The sequence below is a fragment of the Myotis nattereri genome (genome assembly GCF_964212035.1).
Source record: "Myotis nattereri genome assembly, chromosome: 9".
Taxonomy (NCBI): domain Eukaryota; kingdom Metazoa; phylum Chordata; class Mammalia; order Chiroptera; family Vespertilionidae; genus Myotis; species Myotis nattereri.
Window position 1 is genome coordinate 4,547,087 of NC_138084.1, and position 11,270 is coordinate 4,558,356.

Sequence of the window (11,270 nt, forward strand, 5' to 3'; positions counted from 1 at the left end):
TGGTTTGAACCCTGACTCGGCTGTGTGACCGTGGGCGAGCTGCCTGCCCTCTCTGAGCCGGTGTTCTCCTGGCTGCAGTGAGTGCGGGTGGAGGCAGGATGTGAGCACACAGCAGCCCCCGAGAAGCGGGGCCCAGGCTGGCCTCACGCCTCCTCACACCCACCACACGGGCGGCCTGAGACGCTGGGCCCAGGGGGCGTGTTTACTCCTGCCCGGCCCGCACGCCGGCCGCTCCAGGTCCCACAGAGGGGCTTCCACGGGACGCCAGGAACTTGTAGCCATGGCCCCCCCACCCCCCCAAGCTTACAATCTAATTAAGGCAACCTGAACCTCAAAATAGAAGCGTCCCAAAATAGTGCGGCCTGCGAGCTGGGCTCCCAGTGCTGCCTGGCAGGCGGCAACAGGTAAGGAGAGACTGGGCCAGGGCGGGCCCTCCTCCAGCTCCGACCCCCCCCCCCCACCTGCCTCCCCCGAGTCCAGCCAGGAGGGCCCTGCCTGGGCCTCCCCCCGTGCTTTGGCAATGGCCTGAAATGGTGAAGGTTAGGCCGACGTTTCCTGATTTAAGGGGCCACATGCGGAGGGCCCTGCGAGTTTAAGATTCAGGAACACGCGGAGCCGCCCGCGGGGCTGCCGAGCACTTTCTCCCCCAGGAGCCGCGTGGAGGTTGATCTTTAACAGAGGCAGCGCCGGTGGAGATGCCTCCACGAGGTAACTCAGTAACACCAGGCGTCGCATCTTATTATCTTTTAAAAATCGGCCTGACCTTTCACTCCGGGCTGGAGAGCCAGGCGCCCAGGCAGCCCGGCTCAGTGTCCGCTCTGCGGAGAGTGGGCATCCGTGCGGTCTCTCCTGGAAACGGGGTAACGCCATCGGGGTCACCTCGGGCCGGACTCGACTGTGCGGAGAGGTGGTCGAGGCAGACCCGGGCCCGGGGGCCGGTGCTCGCCGGTGGTTCCGGGCAGCAGGCCGGACACTCGGGCCCCCTGACTCCCGCCCCCAGGAGAGCTGCCGGGGCGCCGGCCGCCCTGGCCATGGCGTTCTCGGAGCTCCTGGAGCGAGCTGGGGGCGTGGGCCTCTTCCAGACCCTGCAGGTGCTCCCCCTCCTCCTTGCCTCCGTCTTCCTGCCCTCCCACATGCTCCTGGACAACTTCTCGGCGGCCACCCCGGGCCACCGCTGCTGGGCCCACATGCTGGACAGCAGCTCTGAGGCCCCCGCGAACCTCACGCGGGAGGCCCTTCTGCTCATTTCCATCCCACGGGGCCCCAACCAGGAGCCCCAGCAGTGTCGCCGCTTCCGCCACCCACAGTGGCAGCTCCTGGCGCCCAACGCCACGGCCACCAACGGGAGCGAGGCTGCCACGGAGCCGTGCGTGGACGGCTGGGTCTACGACCGCAGCACCTTCACCTCCACCGTCGTGGCCGAGGTAAGCCCCCCGCCCCCCAGTAGCTTTCCTCCTTCCGGCCTCCCAGGGCCGGCCGGCCACCTGCAGTGAAAGAATATGCCACTCCCTCAACTTGCTCGCGGCCGATTCTGATGTGCGGCCAGGGCCACAGGCCCAACAGGAGCCTTGGGATCGTACCTTCTGTTGGCGGATTCAGAATCAGTCGACATTTAAACCCTTAATAACCGCGGAGCAAACCTCACCTTCCGCCTGTGACGGGCAGGCACTGTTCCAATGCTCTCCCTGCCGCACACCCTCACTGTGCTCTCACGGGCTGGGCGCATTATTTCCCCATTGAATAGAGGACCGAACAGAAGCACAGAGAGGCGTAGTGACCTGCCCCAGGACACACAGCGAAAGCGTCCTGGGGGCCGGAACCTGGTTCCCGGTCCCTCTCCTGTCCCGCCTCCGTGTCGTGAGTGAGCACCAAGGAGACAGGCAGGCCCGGTGCGGGGGAAGGGACAGGCAGGTGGGAAGGCCTCTCTGAAGAGGGGACATGGGAGGTGAGACCTGGGTTGCAAGGGGAGGAATCAGCCACGTGGAGGTGGGGCAGCCTGGTCCAGGCCGAGGTCTGAGTTGGAGCCGTGGGGGCCTTGAGGGAGCAGGAGGGTGCTGCTCCCTGAGCGGGAGGGCGGAGCCACGTGGGGGAGCCACGGGGGGGGGGGGGGGGACGTCACTGAGGCTCTGGGCAGGCAGTGCTGCGGCCTGACTGCGTTTTCCAGAGGTCACTTTGCAGGGGGACCATGCCCCTCAGGGACGGGGCTCCTGCGGCCGTCACCCCGTCACCCCAGAGAAAGACAGGAGCTCAGCTGTCATGCTCCTATAAAGGACTGACCGGGAGGGGCGGGGCAGGGGTCAGAGGTCAGGGGTGGGTGCCCGCCCTGGGCTGGAGGCACAGCCTGTGAGAAGCAGCTGTAGCCCCATTTCCGGACGAGGAATAGGCTCTGAGGTGCAGGAGCTCACCCGCCCCGCCCCGTCCCAGCCAGCACTGAGCTGGGCTTAACCCCCAGGCTCACACCGTCCACTCCGAGGGGCCTCCCCACTCAGATGCGAGGCCCTGGCACATTGTGCCACGCGGTGGCTGCGAGCAGAGTGAGGCCGGCGGCCCGCACACCGGCCACCTCTTCACCCGGCCCCAGGGATGGGGGGCCCCAGGGTGGGCGGCCGGACCCGCGGGACCCGGGCTGAGCAGGCGGTCCTGGCTGGGAACTCCCGGCTGGGCCTCCCTTGCCACCCGACTCTGCTCATCCTCGCCCCGAGCGGCTGGCACATCTCCTTCCCTTCCAGTGGGGCCTGGCGTGCGGCCGCCAGGGCCTGAAGCCCGTGGGCCAGGCTGTCTTCATGGCCGGGAACCTGCTGGGCGCCCTGGCCTGGGGCCTCCTCTCCTGCTGGTGAGTCCTCCTCCTCCTGCTGCTGGGGAGTGAGCATGGAGTGTGCGTGTGCGTGCATGCGTGTGCGTGCATGCGGGTGCGTGCGTGTGTGCACGTGAGTGTGTGCATGTGTGTGCACAACAAGGAAGACAGCCCATAATTACACTAACTCGGCAGCCCCCCCACCCCCGGTCGCACTGAGGGGCGTCCTGGGTGCTGTTGGTAACACCAATGAGGGGCCGAGGCCCCAGAGCGCGGTCCAGAGACCTGCCCGAGGCCACACATGTGAGTGCCAGGGCCGGCCTGCACCCGGGCAGGCTGACTGCAAACGGGGCCGAGAGCCTGTCGGCTGGGAAGGCTCTGCCCCTTCCCCAGGGAGACCCTCTCCCTGCCCATCTGCCCTGACGCCGGGAGGAAGCTGACTCACGTATAAAACCATTCTCTTCTGACGGGGATGTTTTCAACATGTGCTGTGTGTTTTTTGTTTGTTTGCTTGCTTGCTTTTAAATTCAGCATGACGTACGCTTTCTGCCATGGAAATGCCCCAGAAAAAGAAGAAAGAAAGAAATGGCCCAGGATCCCCCAGGCCCGGCAGCCTGTGTGCTGGCCGTGCCCAGTGCTCAGATGGGCAGGATCCCGGCAGCCAGGAAGCCAGATGGAATGGGCCTGGGGGAGAGGTGGCCAGGCGTCAGGGCTCATCTGAAACCATCAGGGACTGCGCCGCCTGGCCTGGCATTAGCACTGGAGACGTGGCTGCCGTCTCCGCATGCCCATGGCAGTGGGAGGGCCTGCCGCCCCCTGACTGGGCAGTGCCCGGCCTGCGTGAAAGAAGCAGAAACCCAGCAGCGCCCACTCTTTAACAGGTGGCTGCCCAAGTCCGCACGCTGCTCATTAGCACGGGCAAACCAGAGCGAGCGCTTCAGGAACTCAAAACGGCGGCCAGGATAAACGGCCACCGGGAAGCCAAGAAGGCCCTGACCATAGAGGTGAGATGCTGCTGTGGGTGACTGAGTGAGGGGCGTGGCTGGGGAGGGCACCCACCAGGTCTTATCAGCATTACCACCAACTTCACCACCACCCACACCACGCCACCGCCACCAACCCCACCACCATCACCACCTCTACACACCACACCACCGCCATCAACACCCCCACCATCACCACCTCTACACACCACACCACCGCCACCAACCCCACCACCATCACCACCTCTACACACCACACCACCGCCACCAACCCCACCACCATCACCACCTCTACACACCACACCACCGCCACCAACCCCACCACCATCACCACCTCTACACACCACACCACCGCCATCAACACCCCCACCATCACCACCTCTACACACCACACCACCGCCACCAACCCCACCACCATCACCACCTCTACACACCACACCACCGCCACCAACACCCCCATACCATCACCACCTCTACACACCACCAGCATCGCCACCATTACTGTCTCCTCCGTCTCTATCATCATCACCATCACCACCACCATCACCTCCATCACCACCATCACCACCACCACCTCCATCATCACCACCACCATCACCACCATCACCATCACCTCCATCATCACCACCACCATCACCATCATCACCACCACCACCACCACCACCACCACCACCACCATCACCACCACCATCACCACCACCACCATTACTGTCACCTTCACCGTCTCTATCATCATCACCATCACCACCACCACCACCACCACCACCACCATCACCACCACCACCATTACTCTCACCTTCACCGTTTCTATCACCACCACCACCATCACCACCATCACCACCACCATCACCACCACCACCATTACTGTCACCTTCACCGTCTCTATCATCATCACCATCACCACCACCACCACCACCACCACCACCACCATCATCACCACCACCATCACCACCATTACTCTCACCTTCACCGTTTCTATCACCACCATCACCATCACCTCCATCACCACCACCACCACCACCACCATCACCATCACCTTCATCATCACCACCACCATCACCACCATTACTGTCACCTTCACCATTTCTATCACCACCACCACCATCACCACCATCACCATCACCTCCACCACCACCACCACCATCACCACCACCACCTCCATCATCACCACCACCACCACCATCACCACCATCACCACCTCCATCACCACCACCACTACCACCATCACCACCATTGTCACCACCACCACTACCACTATCACCACCGTTGTCACCATCATCACCATCATTATCATCCTCATCACCACCATCACCACCACTATCATCATTTCTATTCAAACACAACTACCATCACTACCACCAATAATAATAATACCACTAATATCAACACCATCCACAACAGCATTACAACTACCCACACTCCACCATCACCTCCACCACCTCCATCGTCACCTCCAGACCACTACTATCAACTTAATCTTCATCACCACTAGCATCACCAATACCATGACTGACATCTCCATCAGCATCTCTACAAAACACCATCACTATTACCTTCACCACCATCACGACTGTTATCACCACCACCACCACCACCAATAACAATACAACCATTATCAACAACATATCCACATCACCACCACCTCATTATTCACCACCTCAATCCACATATATTGCACACTCACCTCATGGGCTTCTCCATGTATTGGGGAAACAGGATCTCTTATTTGAAGGGAGCTTCTCAAGGAAGCAGGTGTGGAGGGTGTGCAGCCAAAGATGAGGGGAGGCAAAATGCCCTGGGGCAGGAGGATTAGGGAAGGCTTCTAGGAGGAGGCAGGCTAGAGCTGAGCAGGACTGAACTGAGCACAGGGCAGGCAGGGCTCAGAGGTGCAGGAGGACCAGGCCCAGACTTAGTTTCTGGCGGTGGTGGGGACTGTGAGAGACAGGGTGGACCAGATGGCCCAACCCGGACTTGGTCTCTGGTGGTGAGTTAGAGTGATTGGGTTGACCAGTTGTCTGTGGAGATGAGGATTGAAGACAAGGGACTGGTGATTGAGTGGGGTGCGGGGAGGAGAAGGGCAGGCTGGGGGCGGGTCCGGGTCCAGGCAGGGGCGGGGCCGAAGAGCAAATAAATGTTGACAAAATAAAAAATTTTAAAAAAAAGAGGTGCCAGAGGAGGCTGGATGGGCACTTGGGGCACAGGGAGCCCGTGTGGCTGGCACGCCCCGATGCCAGCCTTGGTGAATGAGAGGGAAGGTGGGCTTGGTGCAGTAACTGCCAAGAGAGCCAGAGCTGGGACACAGACTCTCCTTGGTTCTGAGTGGGTGGCCAGGTCTGCAGAAGAAGTTCAGCCAGAAGGCAGGGCAAACGCTGCCTGTCCCCATCCCCCTCACCCCCAGGGCTCTCCAGCCTCCGCAGTCAAGGCCAGGCTCCCCCATCACTCCGACACCATTCCCGGGCATGGGGGTGGGGCCAGCCACCGCCCCAATCCTCACGGTGGCCTGTTCTCCCCGGAGGTGCTGATGTCCAGCATGGAGGAGGAGGTGGCCTCGGCGAAGGCCCGCCAGTCGCTGCTGGACCTGTTCCGCGTGCCCGTTCTCCGCCGGAGAAGCTGCTGTCTGTTAGTGGTGAAGTACGCCACCCTCCCCTCCCCTCCCCTCTGGGACACAGAGCTGCAGAGGGCAGGGAGTGCTGTGTGTGGGGGGGGCCCTGCAGGCCTCTTGGGGTGTGTTTCTGGCTGGGACAGGCAGCCCCCCAGGAGGCAGGGTCCTGGCAGGCAGGAGAGAGGCAGTGCGTGGAGATGTGGTCCGTCTGGAGGCCAGCTCCGCGAGAGGCCAGCTCGGGGGGAGGCCGGGGTCAGGCTGAGAGCACAGGGCAGGCGGGAGCCCCGGCCCCCGGTGGCTGGAGCGGACCCCTGCTTGTCAGCATTGGACTCACCCCCAGCGGGCTGAGTGCCTGGGGCCAACCCTGTGAGATAAGTGCATTTACACCCCCACGAACAGGAGGGGACGGGACGGGCCAGAGCGAACAGGAGGGGACGGCCCAGAGCGGCAGTAACTTGCCTGAGGTGACCAGGGGCACTGGAGCCAAGGCCCAGCCGTCTCCTCTCCCAGGTTCACCTGCTGGGCCCCCGTGGAGCAGGGAGCCCCGCCCCGCCCACCAGCCCCTGTCTTGGCTCCCAAGGGCGCTGGGGACCAAGAGAAGTCCCCTTAGTGAAGCGATTGCCGTTCACGTGACTTCCAGGAGGGCTTGCTGACAAGCGAGGGTCGGATTCGATGGGGACTCATCTTGAAATAAAACGGAAGGTTACGAAACGCCCATTTTATGCCGTATTTGACCACATGCGGGTGTCTGGGTTATGATGGCAAACATTTGCTGCGTCTTAGAACAGGCTGGATCGCAGGCTTTTTGTGTGTTCACGTTTCTTTCTGACGGATTAGCAGTGATGGCGAACCTTTAGAGCTCGGCGTGTCAGCATTTTGAAAAACCCTAACTTAACTCTGGTGCCGTGTCATGTATAGAAATTTTTTGATATTTGCACCCATAGTAAAACAAAGATTTATGTTTTTGATATTTATTTTATATATTTAAATGCCATTTAACAAAGAAAAATCAACCAAAAAATGAGTTTGCGTGTCACCTCTGACACGCGTGTCATAGGTTCGCCATCACTGGATTAGAGGGACCATCCAGGTCTCCTTCCCACCTCCAGGCCTCCGGGCGCTCCCGGGCGCTCTGCAGCCTCCGGGGTCCACAGCGCAGGCTGGGGCCTCTCCCCGACTCTGGCTTTGCCCTGCAGCTTCTCCCACATGATCTCCTACTACGGGCTGGTCTTCGACCTGCAGAACCTGGGGCGGGACATCTTCCTCCTCCAGGTCCTCTTCGGGGCCGTGGACTTCCTGGGCCGTGCCGCCAGCAACGTCTTGCTCCGGTCCTTCGGCCGCCGCGTGGTCCTGGCCAGCGCCCAGGCCCTGGGAGGCCTCTCCATCCTGGCCAACGTGCTGGTCCCACCAGGTGAGGCCAGGGCAGCGGGAGAAGACGGCCTGCTGACCGCCTGGGTCCTCGCTGCCTGCCCATGGCCGCACTTACCATGCTGGCCCTCCCCTCCCGGCCCCGAGGTTGCTGGGCCCATCACCCCAGCTCTGCCCGTCTGTCACGGTGGCAGCCTTTGCCATGTTATCTCAGGATCCCGTCCCCAAGCAGCCCGCCCGTGTCCCTACAGACATCGCCGGTCAGAGCGGGGAAGTCAGGCTGGCAAGAGCGGGGGCCAGGGCTGGACCAGCCTCGGGCCGGAGGCGGGAGCTGCAGGGGAAGAAGGGCCCGGAGGCGGGACGGGCGTGAAGCTGCTGGAGGAGGCAGGACAGGTGCCAAGTGTGTGGTTCTCTCTCAGGAGCAGGAGGCAGCGAGCTGGGGCTGCCGCGCCCGGTCTGACTCCCTGCGGGAGGCACGATGCCTGGAGGCCTCTCCCATCCCTTCTGCTCAGGAGGCCCCGGGGAGGCAGGGCGGCTGCAGCCTGGACCTGGGCTCCCGTGAACCTGCTGTTCCCGTGGTTCTCTGTGACCCCAGGGCCCCACAGGCAGGCGGAGGGACAGTGAGAAGGATCCTGGGTACCTGGGTCCCGCGTGACCCTCTCCCTTACGGGAAGGGCCCAGGGCGCTCAGGGCCAAGAGGCCCCACACGGCCATGGCCACCCGCCAGCCAGCTCCCCCATCCCAGACCTGGCCGGGTTCTCGCCTTGTAGCCCCCTGGCCACTGCCACGAGGTCCTCCTGCCCTGAGTCCCGCCTGGCCCTGGCGGCCTGGCCCTGCCAGCGACCCGCTTCCGGCCCAGGGAGGCCTGTCAGGAGCCCAGCCTCCCTCCAGGCTGGCCGGGCCCCTCTCCGCAGACCCCGTCTCCCTTCCCTCTCCCAGACTGGCAGGGCCTGCGTGTCGCCTTCGCCGTCCTGGGGAAGGGCTGCCTCGGCCTGTGCCTGACCTGCTTCTCTGTCTACAAGTTGGAGCTCTTCCCGACCTCACTGCGGTGGGCAGGGCTGCCAGGCCGGGGTGGGCGAGAAAGGGGCACCCAGAGGGCCAGTGGGGAGGGCAAGGAGGGCTGGGCATCCAGGGATACCCGGCAGAGGGCAGAGGGGACCGGCTGCCAACATGGAGCTGAGCGCACGGCCCAGAGTCCTTCCCCCAAAGGCCACCCTCAGCCAGGGCCTCAGAGCAGCCCTTCCCTCCGTGCAGGTAGAATCTCAGAGCCCTGGTGAGGGAGCCAAGAGCTGCCCTGGCCCAGTGGGGACTCCTCCTCCTCCTCCTGCCCCTCCCTGTCCCGGCAGAGTTACCCTCAGAACCAAGCCTCCGTGGGACACGGAAAACCCGTGGTCCCAAGTGAGACCACCCCACGTTGGGCAGTTGGGTAAACTGAGGCTCAAGGACTCCAATCCAAGGACTTCCTCGATAGACGGCAGGAGTGGCCCCCGTTCCCTGACTCCCAGCCCAGTGCGTTCCCTCACTCCTGGCGCTCGCATACTCGCTTGTCCATCCTTCCGTTCGGATGTGCATTGATGGAGCTTGTCGATGTTATACAGAAGCACACGCTGGGACGCAGGGCCTAGCAGGAGCCCCGAGGCAAGCCTCCCAACCACCTAGGACCAGCACGGAGTGGGCCCTGCCCTAGAGAGTGCCCAGAGGATGCTGGAAGGGACAACCTAGGTGGGCTCCATGGAGGAGGCAACATTAAGGGAGACCTTGAGGAGGGCAACACCCTTAGCCCAGTTTTTCCTCCCCTGGCACCTCCTGGCCCAGCCAAATGCCCCCCTTTGGTGAGATCCCCCCTAAAGTGCCAGCTATGACAAGGGTTGGGGCCATGCCCTCTGCCCACAGGATGACGGCTGACGGCTTCCTGCAGTCGGCAGGGCGGCTGGGCACTGTGGTGGGCCCCCTGATCATAACGGCCCGCCAGGCTCTGCCCCTGCTGCCCCCCCTCATCTACAGGGTCATCCTCATCGTTTCCAGTTTTGTCCTACCCTTCCTCCCGGAGACTCGGGGCCTCCCCCTGCCTGACACCATCCAGGACCTGGAGAACCAGTGAGTGACCCCTGGCCCGGGAGTGGGCGGGCCTCCCGGGAGTGGGCGGGGCCTCCCTCTCGGCGCTGTCGCTGGGCGGGCCTCCCGGGAGTGGGCGGGGCCTCCCTCGCGGCACTGTCGCTGGGCGGGCAGATGTGGTGGCCGCGGGTCAGGGAGCCGTCCTGGGGGGCAGGGCAGGGCCTGGGCTGGGCTTGTCATCGGCGACACCGCGCTCAGGGCAGCGGCACAGAGGGCGCCAGGCTGGTGTTTCTGAAACCGTTTAGTCCTGACAACAGCCCTGGAGGGAGCGGCCATCGCCCTGGCGTTCACACAGAGAGGAAGCGAGGGCCGTAGGCAGGAACGCGGGATGGTTCCGAGCCGGCTCTGCAGCCAGGCCGCCCGCGGCTAACCTCCCCCCAAAACTGATGGAGAGGCAGCCTCAGCGGTGGGGGGGGGGGGGGGCGGGGGTTCCCACAGAGCATTCCAGGCCCACGGATCCGGATCCGCAGGCGCGTGGGTCTCTCGGGCCCCCCAGGAACAAATCGCGCCCCCTCATGGAGAGCCCAGAAACGCGGGAACGTCCCTCCGCTCTTTACAGTCGGAACCCCTGCAGGTGTCTGCCGCCTCACTTGTAAAAGGCGCGTGAAAAAGCAGAAACACAGCCTCGCTCCCAGAGTCGTGTTGGGCTTTAAATGAGTAACGGTACGAAAGCTCCGGGCCGGGCCCCGCACTCCGCAGAGGTGTCGGGGCGAGGGCAGTTATGGGGCGCCCTCGGCAGAGCAGGGGCCAGGCCAGGTGACAGTGACAGTGACAGCGGTGCCCGCGGGCGGCCTTACATGTGACAGCCTCTCACTGAACCCGGACGAGAGCCCAGGCGCTGCCACCTGCAGCGTCACTGTCGGGGCCGGAGACCGGGGGCGATGGGACGCCCGGGGACGTCCAGCCGAGGAGCGGGCGTGTGCCGCTGTGTCAGGCGTGTGCCAGGCTCGGGGTACCCGGTGGTCAGAGGACCCTCATCTCAGAGGCTGCGCTCCTATCGCCCCGACCCGCCCGCCCTCCGCGCGCCCAGGAGCTGGAGCCGCCGCCGCCCCTCACGTCGCTCTGTGGTCGGTCCAGGAGGTCGGCAGCAGCCGGGCACCTGGCGAGAGGCGGTCATTACAGAAAGCACCTGGTTCTAGCAGTGCCGCCGCCGGAGCCCCTTGGGTCAAAGATCCCGTGGAGGGACCCGCCTCCCCTCCAACCCGAGGTGGAAGCCACGCGGGCAGCCTGGAGGGTCCGGTGCGGCCGGGGCCAGGCGGCCGTCCGGGCTCTCCCGGCCCGGGTCCGACTCCCCACCTGCCTCAGCCTGGAGGGGCCCGGGGCTGCCCCAGGTCCACGCCATTAACAAGACGGCCCCTCCCTCCCTGCCAGGCTGGCGGCTTCTCGCCTTCACTCAGCCCTCCCCCTC

The 11,270-nt window shown here is 63.8% G+C and overlaps 1 protein-coding gene across 1 annotated transcript; it reads left to right on the forward strand.

Moving 5' to 3' along the window:
• Positions 1–1,031: 1,031 nt before the first annotated feature.
• SLC22A11 (solute carrier family 22 member 11) lies at positions 1,032–9,848 on the forward strand (the record flags this gene model as incomplete). Its single annotated transcript, XM_081099291.1, is given in 8 exon segments — positions 1,032–1,424; positions 2,730–2,833; positions 3,676–3,695; positions 3,698–3,798; positions 6,293–6,408; positions 7,576–7,790; positions 8,687–8,795; positions 9,641–9,848. Coding segments are annotated over 8 exon segments (1,266 nt in total).
• Positions 9,849–11,270: the final 1,422 nt, after the last annotated feature.